The 18,190-nt window shown below is 40.6% G+C and overlaps 1 protein-coding gene across 1 annotated transcript; it reads left to right on the top strand.

Moving 5' to 3' along the window:
• The first annotated feature begins 723 nt into the window (after window positions 1-723).
• cttnbp2nla (CTTNBP2 N-terminal like a) lies at window positions 724-14,998 on the top strand. The gene is made up of 7 exons (XM_015959194.3): window positions 724-983; window positions 4,566-4,670; window positions 12,812-13,045; window positions 13,150-13,257; window positions 13,384-13,572; window positions 13,700-13,870; window positions 13,948-14,998. The coding sequence occupies exons 1-7, from the start codon at window positions 945-947 to the stop codon at window positions 14,824-14,826; spliced, it is 1,725 nt and encodes a 574-aa protein (XP_015814680.3). The 5' UTR covers window positions 724-944; the 3' UTR covers window positions 14,827-14,998.
• Window positions 14,999-18,190: the final 3,192 nt, after the last annotated feature.

Genomic DNA, 18,190 nt, shown 5'->3' with positions numbered 1-18,190 from the left:
CTGAGAGGGATTTACAGGTCTGCAGCAAACTGCATTCATTACTACCTTTCTTGTACCCTGCAAGAACGTGCAGCAGCAGAAGCTAAAGAAAACAACATCCCTTTTCATCCCTAGAAAGCTGATGTGGGAACCAGAAACAGGGTGTGTTTAAAGGTTGAGATGAAAACAATTTCTCCCTTTTTTTTGTTTTTGTTATTTTTTTTTTTTTTAGAATTTTAGAACAAATAATGGCTGTAATAATAACTAATCTAATTTATCTAATGTATGTCCTATTTTAATGCAACAGTTTGGCTATTTTGTTAAACAATTACTATCGCTAATATAATCTGAGCAAATGCTGACAATCAAATCAAAATGTGTTTATTATTAACTCTGGAATATTAATGTAAAATATTTGGTGAAAACATTTCGACGTCCCATGTGATTAGAAGTGAGAGGCAAAAAAAAAAAAAAAGAAGGGGATAACAATGACGGATGAATTACTCAGCTGGGGGACATACAATTCATTTGGTTTGCATTTGTGCATTTTTGTTTTTACTGTTGGTGCATTAATATGTAAATATTATTTTGTAGCATAAATATATAATAAAACATCTACAAGCTGTACTTTTTGAAATATTAGCGTTTTATTAAATGTATTGTTAATACACCTCATTAATAAACACCTAGTGTTCACAGAAAAACTTCCTGAAAGTCATTAACTTGTCTGAGAGTCTCAGGAACACTGGACAAAGAAATGCAACATAAACCCATTGGGCGGGACCTTACTCGCTCCACCCTCTTTGTTCAAATCTCACTTTGATTGGTTAACGTCCTTAGCTGCTGCTTTTCCATTGGCTAAACGACCTGTCGCTCCACGAGCCTACTTGTTGGCCCTCCAGTGTTCCGCTGCGTCGGGAGGACCCACATCAAGTCAAACAAATCTCTTGACAGAAGAAAACTTCATGCTGGAGTTCTGCAACATCCCAGGAAGCCACATGAAGGTAAGAGGTTAAAACAAGGAGTTTTTGTGTGAAAAGGTAGGAGATAATTAGCTGTGTTTTCATCGAGTGAAAAAAAATGTTACCCTAAGTATTTGAGGCTATAGCTAAACATTCGGACAAACTGACATAAAATGTCTTTGTTTAAAACTTAGTTTTTGTCTTCATAAAACAAATTTAGCTCACCATTTTCATCAGTTAGATTTGGGTTGATGGTCGAGCTTCGTGGCAGCGCTGAAAGATTGAAAGTGCCTCCAGTTAGGAAAAAAAAACCTTAAATGAACTGAAGAGCGATCCAGTTTAACAACTAACAGCGTTTATCGCGCTAGTTTACGAGTTATTCTGCATAAAAGTCGGCAGGAAACGAAGTGAGGGGAATAAGTGGCCTGCACAGAAAGCTGGGTTGGCAACATAAATCCAATTTAGTGTCCAGACACTATGCATCAGGTCAGCCAAGAAGAGATTCAGCTCTGCTCTCAGCTGACCCCCTTCCTCATGGCTGTGGTTGTGCTTGCACAGACTGTCACTTGCATTCATGCAAAACTTACTTTCTCTTTATTTCAGCGACCATTTGCAGGAATATTTAGTGTTAAAAAAGAGTTACACAAATATAACCGACTCTTGGCTCCAAATGCATACAATGCATTATTTGCTCATGAGTGCAAGTCAATGTGTGTTTAAGAGCTTAAGAACTCCTCTGAGACAAAAACACGGGAATAGTTAAACTATTAGGTTGACAGGATTAAAGGTAGAGGTTTTTTTAAGTCGTTGTGATGCACAAAAGTCACAAGGAGTTGCAGAGAATATCAGAGCCTTGTGTTTTTACTAGAAGTTGCTGTGTGTTTCTAAAGGTGTGGACCACTGAAACCCCTATTTTTCATGGTTAATTCTGATTATAATCGGCCGCTCTGAGTTTTTCATGCAGGCTGAATATGAAAATAGTCTCCTACACCTATCTCCTGCAGTAGCTTCTGATAGAAAATAGACTGTGAGACTCAAGGATTTGAAAAGCCTGACAGACCTACATCACACTTCACACTATCTTGACTCGTGACGGGAAAGGCTGTTTTTGTTTTAATGTTCTACAAACAGCAGAGAACGTATCAACTAGAGCAAGCTAACCATTAGCATTAGTAACTCCACCACAGAGCAGAACTCCTCCAGGCTTGTGTTATTTGTGGAGATAAAACATAAATGTTGCAGAGCAAATGGAGTCAATGATATAGTTGTGTTGCTGTATCCAATCAGAGGCAAGATGTCCAAGTATCAGGAAATATGACTCCAAATCCCGCCACCTGAAGCTACTCCCCCCACCCCACCCCCGAACGCGCGCGCACACACACACACACACACACACACACACACACACACACACACACGACTCACTAGGCATCCATTCCTACTATAGACCACCTCAATGTACAGTATTGATTAAACAAATGTTCAACACATTTAATACAGGGTTGTAGCTGAGGCACGTGGCCGACCAGGCTTAAAACAAACATGGATAATAGGATAATGGACACAAGGCTTTCGTCATCGGAAGTGGAGCTTGGAAAACGTGGAAGTAATTGCATTTCCCATGCCATCACTTTACGTTTACCCTCATGATCACTAGGCAGAGGATTAGATTTAAAAAAAAATTAAACGATGATGAGGAATTAAACAAGTTCCATGACGCACGTTAGCATCGGCAGTTCTCACAAAACAGTCATTATAGACGCCTGTGAAATTAGCGAGCAGGCCTGTAAACCCAAACCAAAAGGAGGCACATATGCTGTTGTTAATTAGCATTTTACACCCGCGGTTAAGCCACAGACCGTGAGTGGTGTTTAAAGGCAGAAGTAAAAAATCTGTGGTTCCTTGCCTGTGAGAAGATGCAGCTCATCACAGTCATTCCTCTTCTTTACTTCTGCTTCCTGATCTGCAAATGGGTCAAATGAATGTGCTGGCAATTTGTTACAATGGTGATATTCTGTCATCCTGCTCAGGTGTGGCTGACCTGGGATTTCTGCTTTTGCTAAAAGACATCCTTATGATGTGAGTTTCTGTTGACCACAAAGTGCTCCAAGCCAGGCTGGAGGAGGCTGCAGAGTGAATGCTAATTCAGCTGTGAATCACAGCTTTAAAGAGATGCTTCCACCACAAGCAATTCAAGCTGGGGTATATATGTGTGTGATTAAGTAGTCAGTCAGCGGGGTGTTGATCTAACCGTCATGATGGTTCTCATAAGAAAACTCACTTCAGTGTAGTAGCATCAACAGCTTTGATGTTATTTCAAAGTGAGGCCCGCATATTTTCATTTGGGCAGAGTGCGGTTGGGTGTTTGAGATGTGGACACTGCAGGGCTTGTCAGAACAACCAACACAGCTGTGAGATTAAAGTGCTCAGAAACTACAAAGGAGCAACATCTCATTTGCTACACAAGATAACTGTCACAGCACCCATTATGGATTGAACTTTCAGCAAAACAAGAAGATATTGTAGAGTTGTGCTGTACTGCACATTATCAGTCATTGTTACAAACCGTAAGGTTTGGGTCCAATCCACCCAGTCAGAATTCTAACTTGCTATTTTGTTGTGATTTAAGATAATTAAGTGTTAACTGAGCTTTATATTTAGAGCAAAACCCAAAATAACCTGTTTTGATTCTTGGTTTAGAGCAAAAACCCTCACTGGCTGTACTTAGATAAAACCCAAAAGCTCATAAAAAGTGGTTTGGAGCAGATGTCTGACTGTATGTCCGGTTTTCATGTAATTGGAAAACAAGGCTTCATCCAAAAAGAAAACTGTTGTAAAGCTGCAGGAAAAGTGATGGTTTTAATAGGTTAAGGGTAGGATAGGAGTTTCTGAAAAAGACCGACCGGAGCAGAAACAAAAGGATTTTTCTCTGCAGGTCGGTCTAGCCACGCTCTATTGGAGCCTCAGCAGGTCTACCATCGGCCCGAACAGTCTTGTATCCAGCCAATCACAGCGTTCTATTGGTTTGGTTGCCAGGATGTTACTGCCACTGAGCAGAACAAAGATGGCGGCTGCTCATTTAAAACAGCTTTGGTGCTATTTAGACTTGAGCTTTTCTTTGAGTCAAGAGCAGATAGAGGTACTTAAGTTTTTTTAATTTAGAAATATATAAATTTGACAGTAAGTGTGTTACGTTTTTTGTTATTCGATGTGCAACAGCATGCAGACAGTTCCGAAGACAACTGTAGATGTATTAGGTCATGGCCAGACTATATACCAGACTAGTTGGAGCCAGCAAATTTTTAAAAAATGCACAATTCTAAGGTCCATCCCCCGCCAGAAAGATTTACACTTGCAAAACCCAGCCGGCTCTGCCAACCGACAGAGGACAAGCTGCCTTGACAGACAGCAAGTCCATCACCTAAACGTTTCTCAAAAAGAACATAACCAGAATCTAAAAGAAACAGGTAAAACTACTTCTTTTCAGGATTGTAAGTCATAGAGATGTTGTCCTGGATTTTTGAAGCACATTTCAAGAAATATGGCTGAAAACTCCAGAAAAGCCTCATTCGCTGCACCTTTAAAATGTTAGCTGTTAATTGTCCCGTTTTTATGTCCTCCCAGTCCAAACTGAACATGGAAAGTCTGACCAAGCCAGAGCAGCTGATGCTTTTCAGCATCCTGGAGGGAGAACTGGAAGCTCGAGATGTCGTCATCGAAGTTCTAAAGGTACCAATAATCAGAGCTAGTGACATAGTTATTACATTAAACGGTTTCCCAGCTCATAATCACATTTCACGTCTAACACGTAAACCCTGGGCTGGCAGGTGGTTGTTAGAAATTGCAAGTTTTGGGACAGTGTTTTTGGTTGGGTCACTCATCCAGCCTAGAAGAATTTTTCTATTTCATAGAAAACTAAAGCTTTATTTATGTTTTTTCTCACTCTCCATTCAAACGTTTAGACAAACCAAGTGTTTCAGAAGCATCGTCAGTCTTCAAACAAGTTAGATCAAAGAAAAATTTAGTAGCTGGAGTTTGTTTGTGTTTGACAGGTGATAAACAGATACTTACAGCATGATAAAATCCTGAAAACCTGGCCTCTGTAGTGAGGGAATTGAGGCACTCAGTTGTTTGTGTGTGTGTGTGTGTGTGTGTGTGTGTGTGTGTGTGTGTGTGTGTGTGTGTGTGTGTGTGTGTCTGTGTGTGTGTGTGTGTGTTGGAGGGTATTTTGCTGGCATGATTTTAATCCTGTATTTCTCCTCAATGGAAATGTTGCTGTAAATCAGTACAAAGTTATTCTGAACAATCATATTCATTGTATGATCTTCAGAGGTCCTGATGGTTCAGGTTATCTATTTATACTAGAAAAGGGTTCAGTGAGTGGTTTAACAGGAATGAGAACCATAAATCAGCTGCTGATCATGCGCTGTAACTGAACACCTAAAAGACAACTTTGACTCATCTCTTATGTCAAGAAAACACAAAAGTGAAGTCCCCCTGTAAGTTAGATCAATTACACCAATGTTTTCATATAGGATACTGCAATATTTGCATGTTTTTGCATTTTCATGTCCTACAAATCCACAAACATTATTACTGTAGCTTTTTGCATTGTTTAAGTAGGGCTGCAGCTGTTGATTAATCTGCCACATTCTATCAATTAATCAAATAATCTGTTAAGCCTTTATTGATCCTTTGCTTTGAAAATGTGGTCAAAATGTTACTTAGCAGTACTAATTGAAAAACAAGTCAATAGCCAGTAGATTTACACATCTTAATGCATTTAACTCCATCTTAGCTGCTTCCTGTTAACTGTGCTGTAGATTCAGCTGAGCGGGATGGGTTAGCCCACACCAAGCTGTCTATTGAAGCCGATTCCTAAAAAACATAGAGAATATATTTATTTTACCAGTTAACTTGTCATTATTTAACTTAAAAAACCACTAAATAACAAAACATCAAATATCCATCGTCTGAGATTTGATGACAAGTGTGATTTGTTTTTCCTTTCTGCAGTAAAGATGAAACGGCAACGTTCCAGACAAATGTAACAGAAAATTACAAACACGTACCAGGTTCTTAAAAACGCTGACAAGCAAATATTTTATACTCTTGAAGAATTGCAAAAAAAAGAAGAAGAAAACTCAATTGGCTTTTAGAGGTAGCGGTTAAATACATTTCAGCCCAGTTATCATAGCTGATGTTAATCAGTTTATTTTCATTTAAACTCCAGACCACACACCATGTCTAAGATCTGTAGCTCACTCCTGAAACACCTGAATGCTTACTGCTGAGACTCTGGGATAAGGAAGTTGTGCTCTTGTGAATTGCAAACTTAACACTAACCTAGTGGCGTTTATCAGCTTGAGTTTGAAATGTTCCCAAACTTCGGAAATGTTTTGAGATTAGGGTTAGTGTCTAGTGTTCTCTGGATGGCTGCATCCCTCTCGCCATTGATCTTTCACTCGCTCTGCTGACTGTATGATCTGTTAGCACGGTAGAACAAGCTTTGTTTATGTCATGTAACCAAAAGGAGATGGAATAACTCAAAATTGACTAATTCAACAAAGCATTGATTTAAACTGCAGCTTTTTTAGATTTTAAAATATTTTTCTTGAGCCAGTGTGGGCTAAAATGACCCTTAATGAAAAGTCACTCAGACCCTCACCACCCTCCGTCGCAAGAATATCGCACTTGTACCTTCAGTATGGCAGTCCTGTTGCACTTTGGAAAAATTTAGCTGAGATGCCTGGCACTGCAGTCCGCTTCCAGCATGTTTCCTGCATGTTTTAGATCATGAACACAGCTGATTTGTTTCATTTATTGATGCGTAAGTCCTGTAGACACTAATGAAGGCTGGGGAGACATTTCAGCTGTTAGATTAAGGTGTTAAAAAGATGAAAGCGAAGAGAGAGGTTTCATTTTCGGTTTAACCACATATAACTAATACTGGACACTAGGGGGTGCTAAAAGCAAGCAAAACTGCCAAGTGTGCCTTTAAATGTGTATAAATCAAATATTTAAAATTATTGATTTCATTGAATTATTGGATTGTTCGTTTTAGTTTTAAGTGTTTTTTTTTTTCCATTTTGTGAAACTAAACTGTTACTCCCCATTACCCTCACAATGAGTGGGCTGCGTATTTATGAAACACTTCTGCAAAAGATGGTTGTAGCTTTGTGAGAACCATCGCCGGCCGTTGTAGTCTAGGAATGCTGCTTATTGTCTCAGTATAAAACACACCATGGAAAGAAGGAACCGAAGAGGCAGCCAGCTGACTAAAGAGACCCTACTGCTGAATGTTCATGTGTTGTGTCTAGACACATTCCTTCATTTCCCCTGAGATCTGGCTATCTAAGGCAAGAGGAGTTAACAGCCCAGTGGGTGTTTGATTACGAAATGGGAGTGAGAGCTGGAGTGAAAAAATAAACATGGACGTTAAGTGAAGCATGAGGGGAACATGGCTCTTTTAAAGACTCACCTGAACTTTTAACCCTTTTATTTCATCTGTTGACTTTCACATGTGTCGTTACTGAATTAGAAACCTGAAAATATCATGTTAGGAATTTAGAATCTGTATTAATTTTGTGATTAATCACAAGTTAACTATGGAACTCATGATTGATCGTGATTATAGTTTTTGGTTGATTGACTGCCCAAAAATATTTAGGTTTATGATTGACTAAATGACTGTGAGGTGCATATGGGTTGTAACGGTATGAAATGACTGTTTTCCACCAAAAGTCATTTTCCGCCTCTCCTCTGACACAGGACTAGTCTGCATGAGATATGGCCTCAAGGTCTCATGCATTTGTTATAAAACTGCTTCTTTCCAGCTCAACAGAAGAACAAAGAATGGACTCTCTCCTTTTAACAAATCAAAGAACTCTATTTTAATAAGCTAATCAAGCAAAGTGTTAGTCAATAAATAAGATGGACCAATCTGTGAAATCAAAATATTAATAACTTCATTATAATCCTATAGAATATATTAAGTAATATAACTTTAAATGTTCCACTAGGACTGATCTCACGTAGCGTTAAAAGACATGACACATTGCATTCACTGATCCAATCAGAATCTGCCAGATCTGACGGAGGAGTGGTTTTGATGGTGTTTGTTAAATCTGTCAACTTTTCATTCGACCATAAACCAAAACATCCGAAGTATAAAACTATGCCCACGCCTTCTTTAACGCGAGTTCAAAGCGTTCTAGAGAAGTGTCGGAGTCGCCAATCCGTAACTTTCTTCTTCAGCCAAAAGAACCAACGACAAGCTGGATAAAATCTGTTGCTGTTACAACTGCTGCAACGGTTCCTTGCAGAATAAAAGCTGAACCATCACGACCCACGGTTGGGTCTCACTAGATGCCAACAAAATTGTCGTGACCCGGGAGTATCTCAAGACTGGCGGTCGGCTGCCGTGGCTGCTTCTACATGCTCCTGCTCCACAAGGTCAAGCTGGACCTCTACACCTCCTGATCTAACGGGGACTTCCACCAGGGTATGTAGACTGACAAATGGCGTTGAATGTGTTTATGAATCTCCTAACCAAAGCTTAATAGAGAAGACATCACCTTCAGTTCCCATCAGAACTAATCGCTTCTTTGGATTTGCTGGTTCTGAGCAACATTCCACATCACACCATTCTCCGTCTCATCCACCTTAGTTACACCATACATCTAGTGTTTAAAGTTAGTCTAGTTTAATTTGTTTAGTAATACATTTTTAAACTTTTAAACTCGACTCTCTCTCTTCTGTTGTCTCTGAGTGAATACGAAGCTGTTATCTAATCCCTGCATTAAAAAGTTCCAATCTTCTGGTTTAAAATAACCTCACAGATCCATAAGGTGGATTTCATATTTGCTATGGAATGTTTTGTCTTATGGCTTATTAAATAACATGTAATTTAAATCATTACAGTGTTGAGTCCGTAACATAATCCCAAACCTTCATCCTTTCACCGTCGTATTTAACAGTTTTAGTCCTGTGTATTGATGAGTTTTTGCTAAACTTTCTGCTAGGAATTGCAAAATCTGTATAATTGGTCTCATCTTTTCCGACAAATGTAACTTCTTGTTTCTGTGTTAATAGAAGTTTTGGGGTTTCTAGAAACATCCATTTATAGTTTTTCTATAAAATCTGATTTTAACTTTTCGAGAACTGATGTGTCACCCACACAAATCACCATGGAGATAATGAGACAGTCCACAGCTGTGTTTTTATCCTATTTTTAACCCCTTTGTTTTGTCCAGTGACTTCTTCTTTAATTAGAAAAAGAAAATAACCTGCAAGTTTGTGTCTGCCTAATCTGGATATGAGATTAAAGGCTTGTGTGTGTGTGTTTCCTTTTAAAATGCTGCTCTACATGTAATTTAGCAGAACTATCAATGGCATTTCAACTATCTTCTGCATTTTTCCCCTTGTGACTCACTTCTGCAGCTGCTTGAGTGAGCAGTGGCTTTGAAAAGGAAGTCAGTCTTTGGCACGGCTTATTTTTGGCACACAAAGGCCTGCAGTGATCCAGTTTGTCCTTTTGGTTTGAGAAAGAAACAGAACCTTTTACTTTAAGTTCAGTAAGCCTCAGATATAGAAAAGAGCCTTTAATTAACTGTCGAGTTCACATGGTGAACCAGAGCTTTCAACTGGAGCTTCTTCAAATGACTTTAACTTCTGTTTTGTTTAACAAGCAGCCCTAAAATAAGTCGAGATCAAAGATGCCTCAGCTGATTGATTTCATTGTCAGTAACGTGGCTTTTGTTGCATCTTAGTCTGGAGTGACTGTTGGATATTGGTTTGCAGAACCCATTATTTTAGTAGAGAATATTAGCATTAGCATGTCCGATCTATTAACCGCTATATAAAGCAGCTTTTAAATATAGTAGACTGTAGCAAAAGACACAGACGTGACAAACTCAGTGTATTACGCAGATCCTCTAAGACAACCTAGGCGCGTGTCAGCAAACGATAAACTGGAACTAGTACAGCTGTGTCTTCCCATCCAGACGGAGGCGGGTTGCCAAGAGCTGCAGCCAACACACAAATGCATGAATAATGAGTCCAGACTGTGATGCAGAGCAGCCATGTGCCCAGTGATTATGGCTGTTTTACATGGGCTGTACGAAGTTGTGAAATGAGTGCTCAGATGTTTCTTGAATTCAGTCTTTTTACTGTCTGCTACTCTGGAGGGTTAGCGCAGAGACAAACAGCCTTTCCTTGTGTTGGATCCTATCAGTGCACTATAAGGAGTGAAGGCAAAGCACAGTCAGTGTTTATGGCAGAGGTTGTGTGCAGAAAGTCCCCTGCATGTGTGAAAAGATGCTCATTAATAACAATAATAATAATAGTAATATAGACCTGCAGTTGTAGAGGACTAACATCATATTATCTTTTTGTCACAGTGCTCTTTTATAAGTTGTGTGAATAAAGGGTGGAAACTCTGATTCAAGCTTTTTAACTGTAAAATGACACATAGCACACACTCACTGAGAGGAACTGTTCTCAAATCAGATGATGTCCCAGAGTAGTTACTTTTTTTTAGCACAAGCTATTTTAGACGTTCTCGTACCAGTCAGCGTTCAAGAACTGAAAGTCTTCCACAGGACTAGTGCTAAGCTGTGTAGTGAAACTTTGATATCATGCATAATTACTGCACTTGCAGTGCACTAACAAAGGTAAACACCGGGTTTTGATATGAACCGATATGCCACACAGGCCTACGCAGCTCATAGTCCGGTTACTGAACAGTTGAGTGTCCATGTGGGTTTTGATGGCGCCTACGTTTGAGAGGCCTTCTTGAATAGCGCCGTGTGTGTGTTTTCCCGTTTCACGCCTCTCTGCTGTTTGATCTGCCTTCACACCTTCCTCTGTAGACTGGATGGAGTAACAGCAGCCAGGCCTCAGAGCCTCCTGTCTTGTTTCCACATGAGCCGGTGCTGAACATGTGCAACATGACACAGTTCTGTTTTAATTTAATTGATTTAATTAATTTATAACCAATATATATGGTTTAATATCATAAATCAACAACAATGGCTAAAGCAGTGTTTTTTTTTCATGTTTACCTCACTTGAAGAAGAGAATTATTATTTGTACATAAAACTTTATATTTTTAATTTTTTTATGTAAGTAAAATTTTTATTTGTGAAACGTTGCTCAGTGTGACAGCACTGATGCAAACCTTGTATCCTTTTTTCATTTTCAGCATCTTAGCAAAATTCTCTCTTTTTATTTTTTTGCTGTACTCACAACTCATTTTAATGTCTCAGCAGCACCTGGCCTGATTTTCACTTTACATAAATGAATTGCTGTCGGATTCACAGAGAGTTGGGAATAATTGGTGCAGGTTATCACTTGATACCACATCGGAGAGGGAGGAAAAAGAGAGTGGAGCTGGTGGAAGTGAATGATGCGGGTGAAAACAGCAGCTTTTGGTATGAACCCATCCAGGTTCAACAGCAGAAAGATTTCATACACCTCAGACCTGCTGAATGCTCTTTAAACTTCTCCTTAAGCTCAGTATCTCTGTCCATCACCCCGCCAGACAAGATAGTGTCTTCTCTAATCGCTTCATCCTCTTTTGTTGAAAGCTCACCAAGACAGAGTTCTGCCAAAGGCTTTCCACCGCCTTTCTCCTCTGTCACATACTTCAGCCCCCATTTTACCACCAGCCTAAAGGCATCTGCCGAACCTGAAATGTCTCACTGTTATTATCTCTCCTTTGTCATGAGTTAAACAGACAACAGGTCTGCCTTGGACAGAGCCCAATCTGGAGCAGCTGTCCTGCTAAACATAGACAGACACACACCATCTGCTGTTCCTGCCGGTACTTTTTCTGTGTGTGTTTTTTTAAGCATTTCCTTTCTGTTTTATGATAGTCCTCTTTTATCTGCAGCTTTATTCTCCTTCTGGTGACATGCTGTCCTAAATGCAATATTTGATTTCTGTTTTATTGGGAGATGAGTGGGAGCCTTTTGTGGTAACTTAAGCCATAGCTGCCATGGACGTGTTCCATCAAATGATGTGGTCTCACTCTGAGGGGATGGTATAGATTATACACTGGTGCAAAATTAGATTTATTGTGCAACAGCAGAAGTGAACCCACGTGTAGTTTAACATGAGTTCTAATTTGAAAGGGACTTTACAACATTTTTTAGATTTTAAAACTGTTTTTTGAGCCTTTAATAGCAAATGAAACTTTGATGAGGCTCAAAATGGCCCAAGAGCCCTGATAAATAACCAAACACAAATCCATAATAAAGCCTTACAATGGAAAGATGGCTAGAACCTCTTTAACATAAGTTAAAAACATCATTTCACATCATTTTAATTTCAGATCAATTGCATCTTTTGAACATTTGTGCAAATTTGGTCATAAAATGTGTTGTTATGTCTACTTATTTAGCGATTTTTGCTTATATATTTAATTATTGCAGTGTCATTATCCCTGTTTTACACTACAAGTCTAATTATCTTTATGTTTCAAGGCAAAATGTAGTTTCATGGGTCAACTGCTCCACCTGGTGTTGTCTCGCGTTTCTCAAAACTAAATGAAGGACTGTCACACTGTTTGATTATGGGTGAACATTTGGCTCAAAGATTTATCAAACCACTTTAAAATTCCAGAAAGACAAGTGTCTTGTGAGGGGAATAAAAATCTTTGTTAGTGTTTTCAAGACATTTTGGAACGCCATTTTTGATTAGTCTCAATCCATCAGAGCCCAGTGCAACACTGGGTTCACGAAAAGTCAGAAAGTGGTGTTGGAACACCAGTGAAAGAATCACCTGAGTCATGAGGATTCATTTCATGCATCCAGGTTACATGACCTTTATAAATAAAAGCCCTAACATCCATTCTGTCATCTCTTCAGGCCCAGTGTAGAGAGCTGGTCATCCAGGAGCGTTATGCATGGTACAACCTCAGCGACCCCTTCCACGCCTTGCAGAGAGACAGTGAGATTGCTGGGGCTTGCATGAAGGAACCTGGCCATTCCACCCATGCAGCCAACCCTCTGGTGATTCTCAAACTGGTGGTGAGCCACTGCAGGAGGATGCAGGAGAAGATGATGAGCCAACTGGCTGCAGCAGAGAGCAGACACAGAAGGGTAGGTTTGGGTTTGTGGCCACAAGTTCAGAGATTCAAAACAAAACATGAAAAAGCACAGAGAATGTGCACATGTGACTAAATCTGCCGTTATGTTTGTTTTAGGTTATTGCAGACCTGGAGGAGGAGAAGAGGAGGCATGCTGAGGACACAGCTGAGGGTGATGATGTCACGTGCATACTGGAAAAGGACAGGGAGCGCCTACAACAACAGGTGCTCAGCAAAAACACCCATTTCACTCCTCATGCAGGCCTAAACTCACCTGTAACAGACCAAAGCAGAACAGGTTTCATTTGCTGCATCTGGCATTTTTCACTGTGGTTTTCTCTTTGCTTGCAGTTGGAATTTGAGCGGAGCCACGTTCGCCGTCTGGAGAAAGAACAGCGACGGATTACTGAGCAGCTGGAGGAGGAGCGGGCTCAGCACAAACAACTCTCCTGTGCTCTGGCCAAAGAGTGCAAGTGGGCGAGTTCACGGGCTCTGGAGGAGGGCCACCGGCTGACTGAATTGAGCCGTAAACTTGATAAGGTCGGAACATTTGGAATTCCAGTTAACTTTCTTACCCATATTCCACTTCCTTAGATCAAACTTGGCCCAAAGGTTTTGAAATACGTCATTAAAAAGTACTTTTTTTGTTGTTTGTTTGTTTTTTTAGGAGAAAGAAGCTTCTCAGGCGTTGAGAAAAGAGCTGGAAGAGGAGCGGAGGAGATCTCTGAGAATGGAGGCCAGGGTGGAGGAGCAGCTGGCCGAGTTTGACACAGAGCGGGAACAGCTCCGCTCACGTTTGAAGAAGGAAGAAGCTCATCGCTCCCAGCTGCAGCGACAGGTGGGACCACTTAGACATCTGAGCATGGAAGAGGAGAATAATTTAGCAGTGTGTGGCTAAATGTCTTCTCTGATCAGGTGGAGGAGTTGAAGAGGAAGCTGGAGGAGGGTTACACGATAAAAGATGACGTAACAGTAGAGGCAGCAGGAAGAGAGTGGGTGACTAATGTCCTGCCAGGAAGCTCCTCAGTAGTTGACGCTAAGGTGGAGGACATTGAGCAAAATGGAGACAATCTACCTGTTAATGGTCACCATTGTTCTCTGGAGACCAATGGGCTTCATGTACTTTCAGAGAAGGATCTCTTACAGAATGGAAACTCCGATCCAACACAGCCTCGCCCTTTGCCCTGCGCGTCACCAGTTCTCTCCAGGCACCCCACGGGGAGCACGAGTCCTGGGAGCCATCCGTACCAGGCCGGGATCAACCAGCGCTTCCACGCTGTGCGACACCGGTTCCAGGGTACCAGTGACCCAGAACCACAGTCCCAGGCTGCACCCGCTGTTCTCCCCCTCTCACCAAACATCGTCTCTCCTGTGAGCAGCAGCTCCTCCCCAGAGCCCAGTCCGGTCAAGCAGATGGCTCGGAGCACTGTCACTCAGGTCCTGTCCCGTTTCACCACAGCTCACCAGAGCGCCGCAGCAAAGCTCAGCATGCCAAATAACTCCCCGTTTGGCACAGACTACCGCAGCCTGGCAGCACCTTTGTCTCCAGTCATTAGCAGGGCTGCGGGAATCATCCCCCAGGGAATCCGGTCACCCATCATCAGCAGGGTGGACAGGGGCAACCCTCCACCCATCCCTCCTAAGAAACCGGGTCTAGCCCAGCCACCGCTGACCCCAGCAGCAGGTCCCAAATCAGCCAATAATTTCTCTGAAAGCTCGCTGTCAGGCAGCTGCGGCCTCAGCTCCGCCCAAGAGGGTGTCAAGGAACTGGACATGGTAGTTTCATCAAATTAACTAGTCACATGACCATTCTAATCTGTTGGTCCATCTGCAGGCTTCATAACGGAGATTCTCCAGAAGCAGAGTGACTTCTTTAGTTAGCGACTATGGGCGTCAATGATTTTTATAAACTTTTGTCAGTTTATATTTTTATTTTTTAGGCATCATAAAAGAATTTACTTATTAACTAATGAGGTCAAACTCAGTCTGGAACCAGAACCTAAATATAAATCTTCTACACTCGTTTTAGTGTAAACCTCCTTTTATAAATGTTCATTTATCCCTGATTTATGGCTTTTACACATCAAATAATCGGATCAGTGCTGTGTTCATGTTGTTCTTTTGTTGTAACATAGATAAATAATCTATCTGCTGTTGAGGTGAAACCACATGTTTCTAAAACACTTTGTAGGCCTAAAAATGTTTAATAAAAATGTAAAAAAAATAATGGTTTTATTTTGTATTTATTTACAATCATAGGATTTGTGTCACTAGCTCACATTGATTCAAGTATTACACACATGCATGCAAGCGCGCACACACACACACACACACACACACAAACACACACACACACATTTAAATAGTTAAACTCAGCTAAATTAATCTTTTATTTTAAATTCAGATAAAAGTTGAATAAAAGGACATTGCACTATCACAGAGTGTCCACTAGATGTCAGTACTTCACAAAGCTGCACATCAGGATGGAAACCAATCGAACATGAATGCGAGGATGTTTCGTCAGATTGCTGCTTTCATCCTAGCAGTCAGAAAACTTACCATTATGGTACAGAAGCAATGGATTAGACCTAAAACAACATGACATCCTGTATTTACACAGCATTTAAAACTACCCGGATACAACAAATCAAGCCTGTGTTTACTTTGATATTTGAGGAATTATATTTTTAATTTCATGGATTTTTAATCAGTTGTAGTCTTTTATGTTTGTGAGTGAAAAAAACTTTTATAATTTTTCTTTCAAATTTTTATACACAACACACACACTTGCTGACGTGGTTTTTCTGAAACAGAATTGGCCCTCCTGGCTGCTGAGGAAGGGTTAGCTGGTTAACGGCATGGGTCACTTCTCTTTCATTCACTTCACCTAATTAACATTCCTGTAAAATAAATAAATAAACTGCTGCATCCTGGACCTGCCCGGCCCTCCAACAAGCCTTACGTCCTCAGACTCAGGTAGATGTACACTTTCAGTGTCTAAATAGCAGGTATTGTGCTAAAGTCACAAAATCACAACATTCCCTATAGGTTATAAATTGAGTCGCTTTGGATAAAAGCATCTGCTAAATGAATAAACATAATAAACGTAAAGTATTTAAATTCAAACTAAGCAGCCCCCATCACCACAGAAACGCCGCTCAGGCCCCCAGCGTTGCCCCTTATGCCTGCTGAAACTGGATGATGAGTGGTGCTGCTACCATCACCTGCTCCCTGTAAAGCTGTTTGTTGTAGAGTCGTCGCTGTAAAATCCAAGGCTTGTCCCAGGGCAAAGAAACAGAGAGTCACGTGTAATGAGGATCCGACTTTGGCTTTGCGTCCAGACTGGACGCTGTGAAGGACAAACAGCTGGGCTGCAGAATGAGAACGTGTGTGGTGACAGAAGCTGTCGGCGCTGACATTCATCAACCCGTTTGGAACCAAGCGTAAGATCACAGACGTTTGCTTTAGAAGACACAACATTGATATTAGATAATGAAAATCCCCAGAACAGCCCACCATCACCAGACTATTTTTGTTGCACTGCATTGTCATTGACCTTTACTAACATCCCTAACTATCACTCCTGGATTTGCACGGATTGAAATGACCTCCCACATTCATTCTCTCACCTTGTCTTTACCATACTGGACGGGACAAGAGCCAGAAATGTCCTTGAGGTGGGTCAGATGTTTCCAGGCGGGCTCGATGAGACAAACCTGTCTCTGGATTGGGACTGTTGATATGAGCTGAGCTCCAAACACGCACTCCAGCAGCATGACACGAGAGATTCAAGTGCCTGGAACAGAGAGGAGGATTTCTCAACCCCCTCCCCGAGGCACACGGATACGTATTAATCATTTTCTAGCACAGAGGGACTATCCTGGACACCAAACCAAACATGGACAAACCCAACTTCACAGCTCAGATAGAGAACTGGTGTCAAATGTCACCCACCTGCCTGCTTCATCACACACATTTTATTTTTGTGTTTGTGTTTCTTTTATACTGACGGAGTGTTCTAAACAGATAGTGAACATGTCCTGGTGGTCATTGTTTCTCCACATAATTCCCTTTAGGTCCCCCAACCCTAAAACCCAGCTTTTCGCAGAGCTACAGGTTTCCCATGCTAATGTGTCTTTCTGCGCATTAACAAATGTTTATAAAGGATTCAAACAAATGTGAGACACACAAGGAATGCAGGAACAATTATTGTTTGGAAAATCTTTATTTTTTGGCCACTTATAATTAAAATATCATTAGCTTTTGAATACAAGAAACTTTCCATTATAATTTCTACCAGTTTTTATTAAATATTTGAGGTAATTTCTTCAGTATTTTATATTTCCGACCTTTGTTGAAGTTTTCTCTGGTTGTTTCCACGTTACACTTTAGAAACAACACCTGCACCCCAATACCCTGCACCTGCAATGTTCATATGCAAATCTCACCTTTTGCATCCTTTTGTGCTGCCATGTGGGTCTCTGCTGATTCTGTAAATGCTCCAAACATGAAACAATATCCACTCCTATGTTTTTGTCAGTGTTTAGTATCAGGAATCTCATGCCTAAAACAATTGGTTGCAAAAAGTCTCCATTTGTGATGTCACAAATGGGAAAATTTGCATAGAACCTCACATGTAAGAGAGAGCTGCTGCTCGAAGAGCAGCTGCTCTTCTCTGAGCTCCTCCCAGATAGCAAAGCTTCTCATCTTATAAGAGTCTGAGCAAGGGATAGGTGGGCGTGGCCAGCTTCAACGCATTTTCTTAAAGTGACAGGGCCCTGAAATGGCTCATTCTGGAAGGTACTGAAACTGTCAACAATTAAACTGCTGAAATTGCTTCATGTGAGAGGGACTTAGTGTAAATAACTTCATAAACATGTTTTATATCGACCATAGCACTAATATAACATAAGAAAATGCATTCTAAATACCCCCTTTAATGCTTTACTCTGATGTCTAAACTAATGTCATGTGAAATGCATCTGACCTAAGGACATTTTTCTCTAACACAAAAAATAATTTTTACTCCAAAATGTGATTGCGTTTATATCAAAGCAACCATCATTAAAATTCCCTTGTATTCATATAAAATAAAGATTTTCTAATTTCTGTCTAAATGGTTGAACTTTGTTCTGATGATCATCTACCAAACCAAACA

The sequence above is a fragment of the Nothobranchius furzeri genome, chromosome 3, assembly GCF_043380555.1.
Source record: "Nothobranchius furzeri strain GRZ-AD chromosome 3, NfurGRZ-RIMD1, whole genome shotgun sequence".
Classification (NCBI taxonomy): Eukaryota; Metazoa; Chordata; class Actinopteri; order Cyprinodontiformes; family Nothobranchiidae; genus Nothobranchius; species Nothobranchius furzeri.
Note: the sequence above shows the minus strand (reverse complement) of the source record. Positions and strands in the feature narration are given on the sequence as shown.

Coding starts and splice junctions, on each gene's coding strand:
- cttnbp2nla (XM_015959194.3), top strand. CDS start 945: ATGCTGGAGTTCTGCAACATCCCAGGAAGCCACATGAAG. Junction 13,258..13,383: donor GGGAGCGCCTACAACAACAG/GTGCTCAGCAAA, acceptor CTTTGCTTGCAG/TTGGAATTTGAGCGGAGCCA. Junction 13,871..13,947: donor GCTCCCAGCTGCAGCGACAG/GTGGGACCACTT, acceptor TTCTCTGATCAG/GTGGAGGAGTTGAAGAGGAA.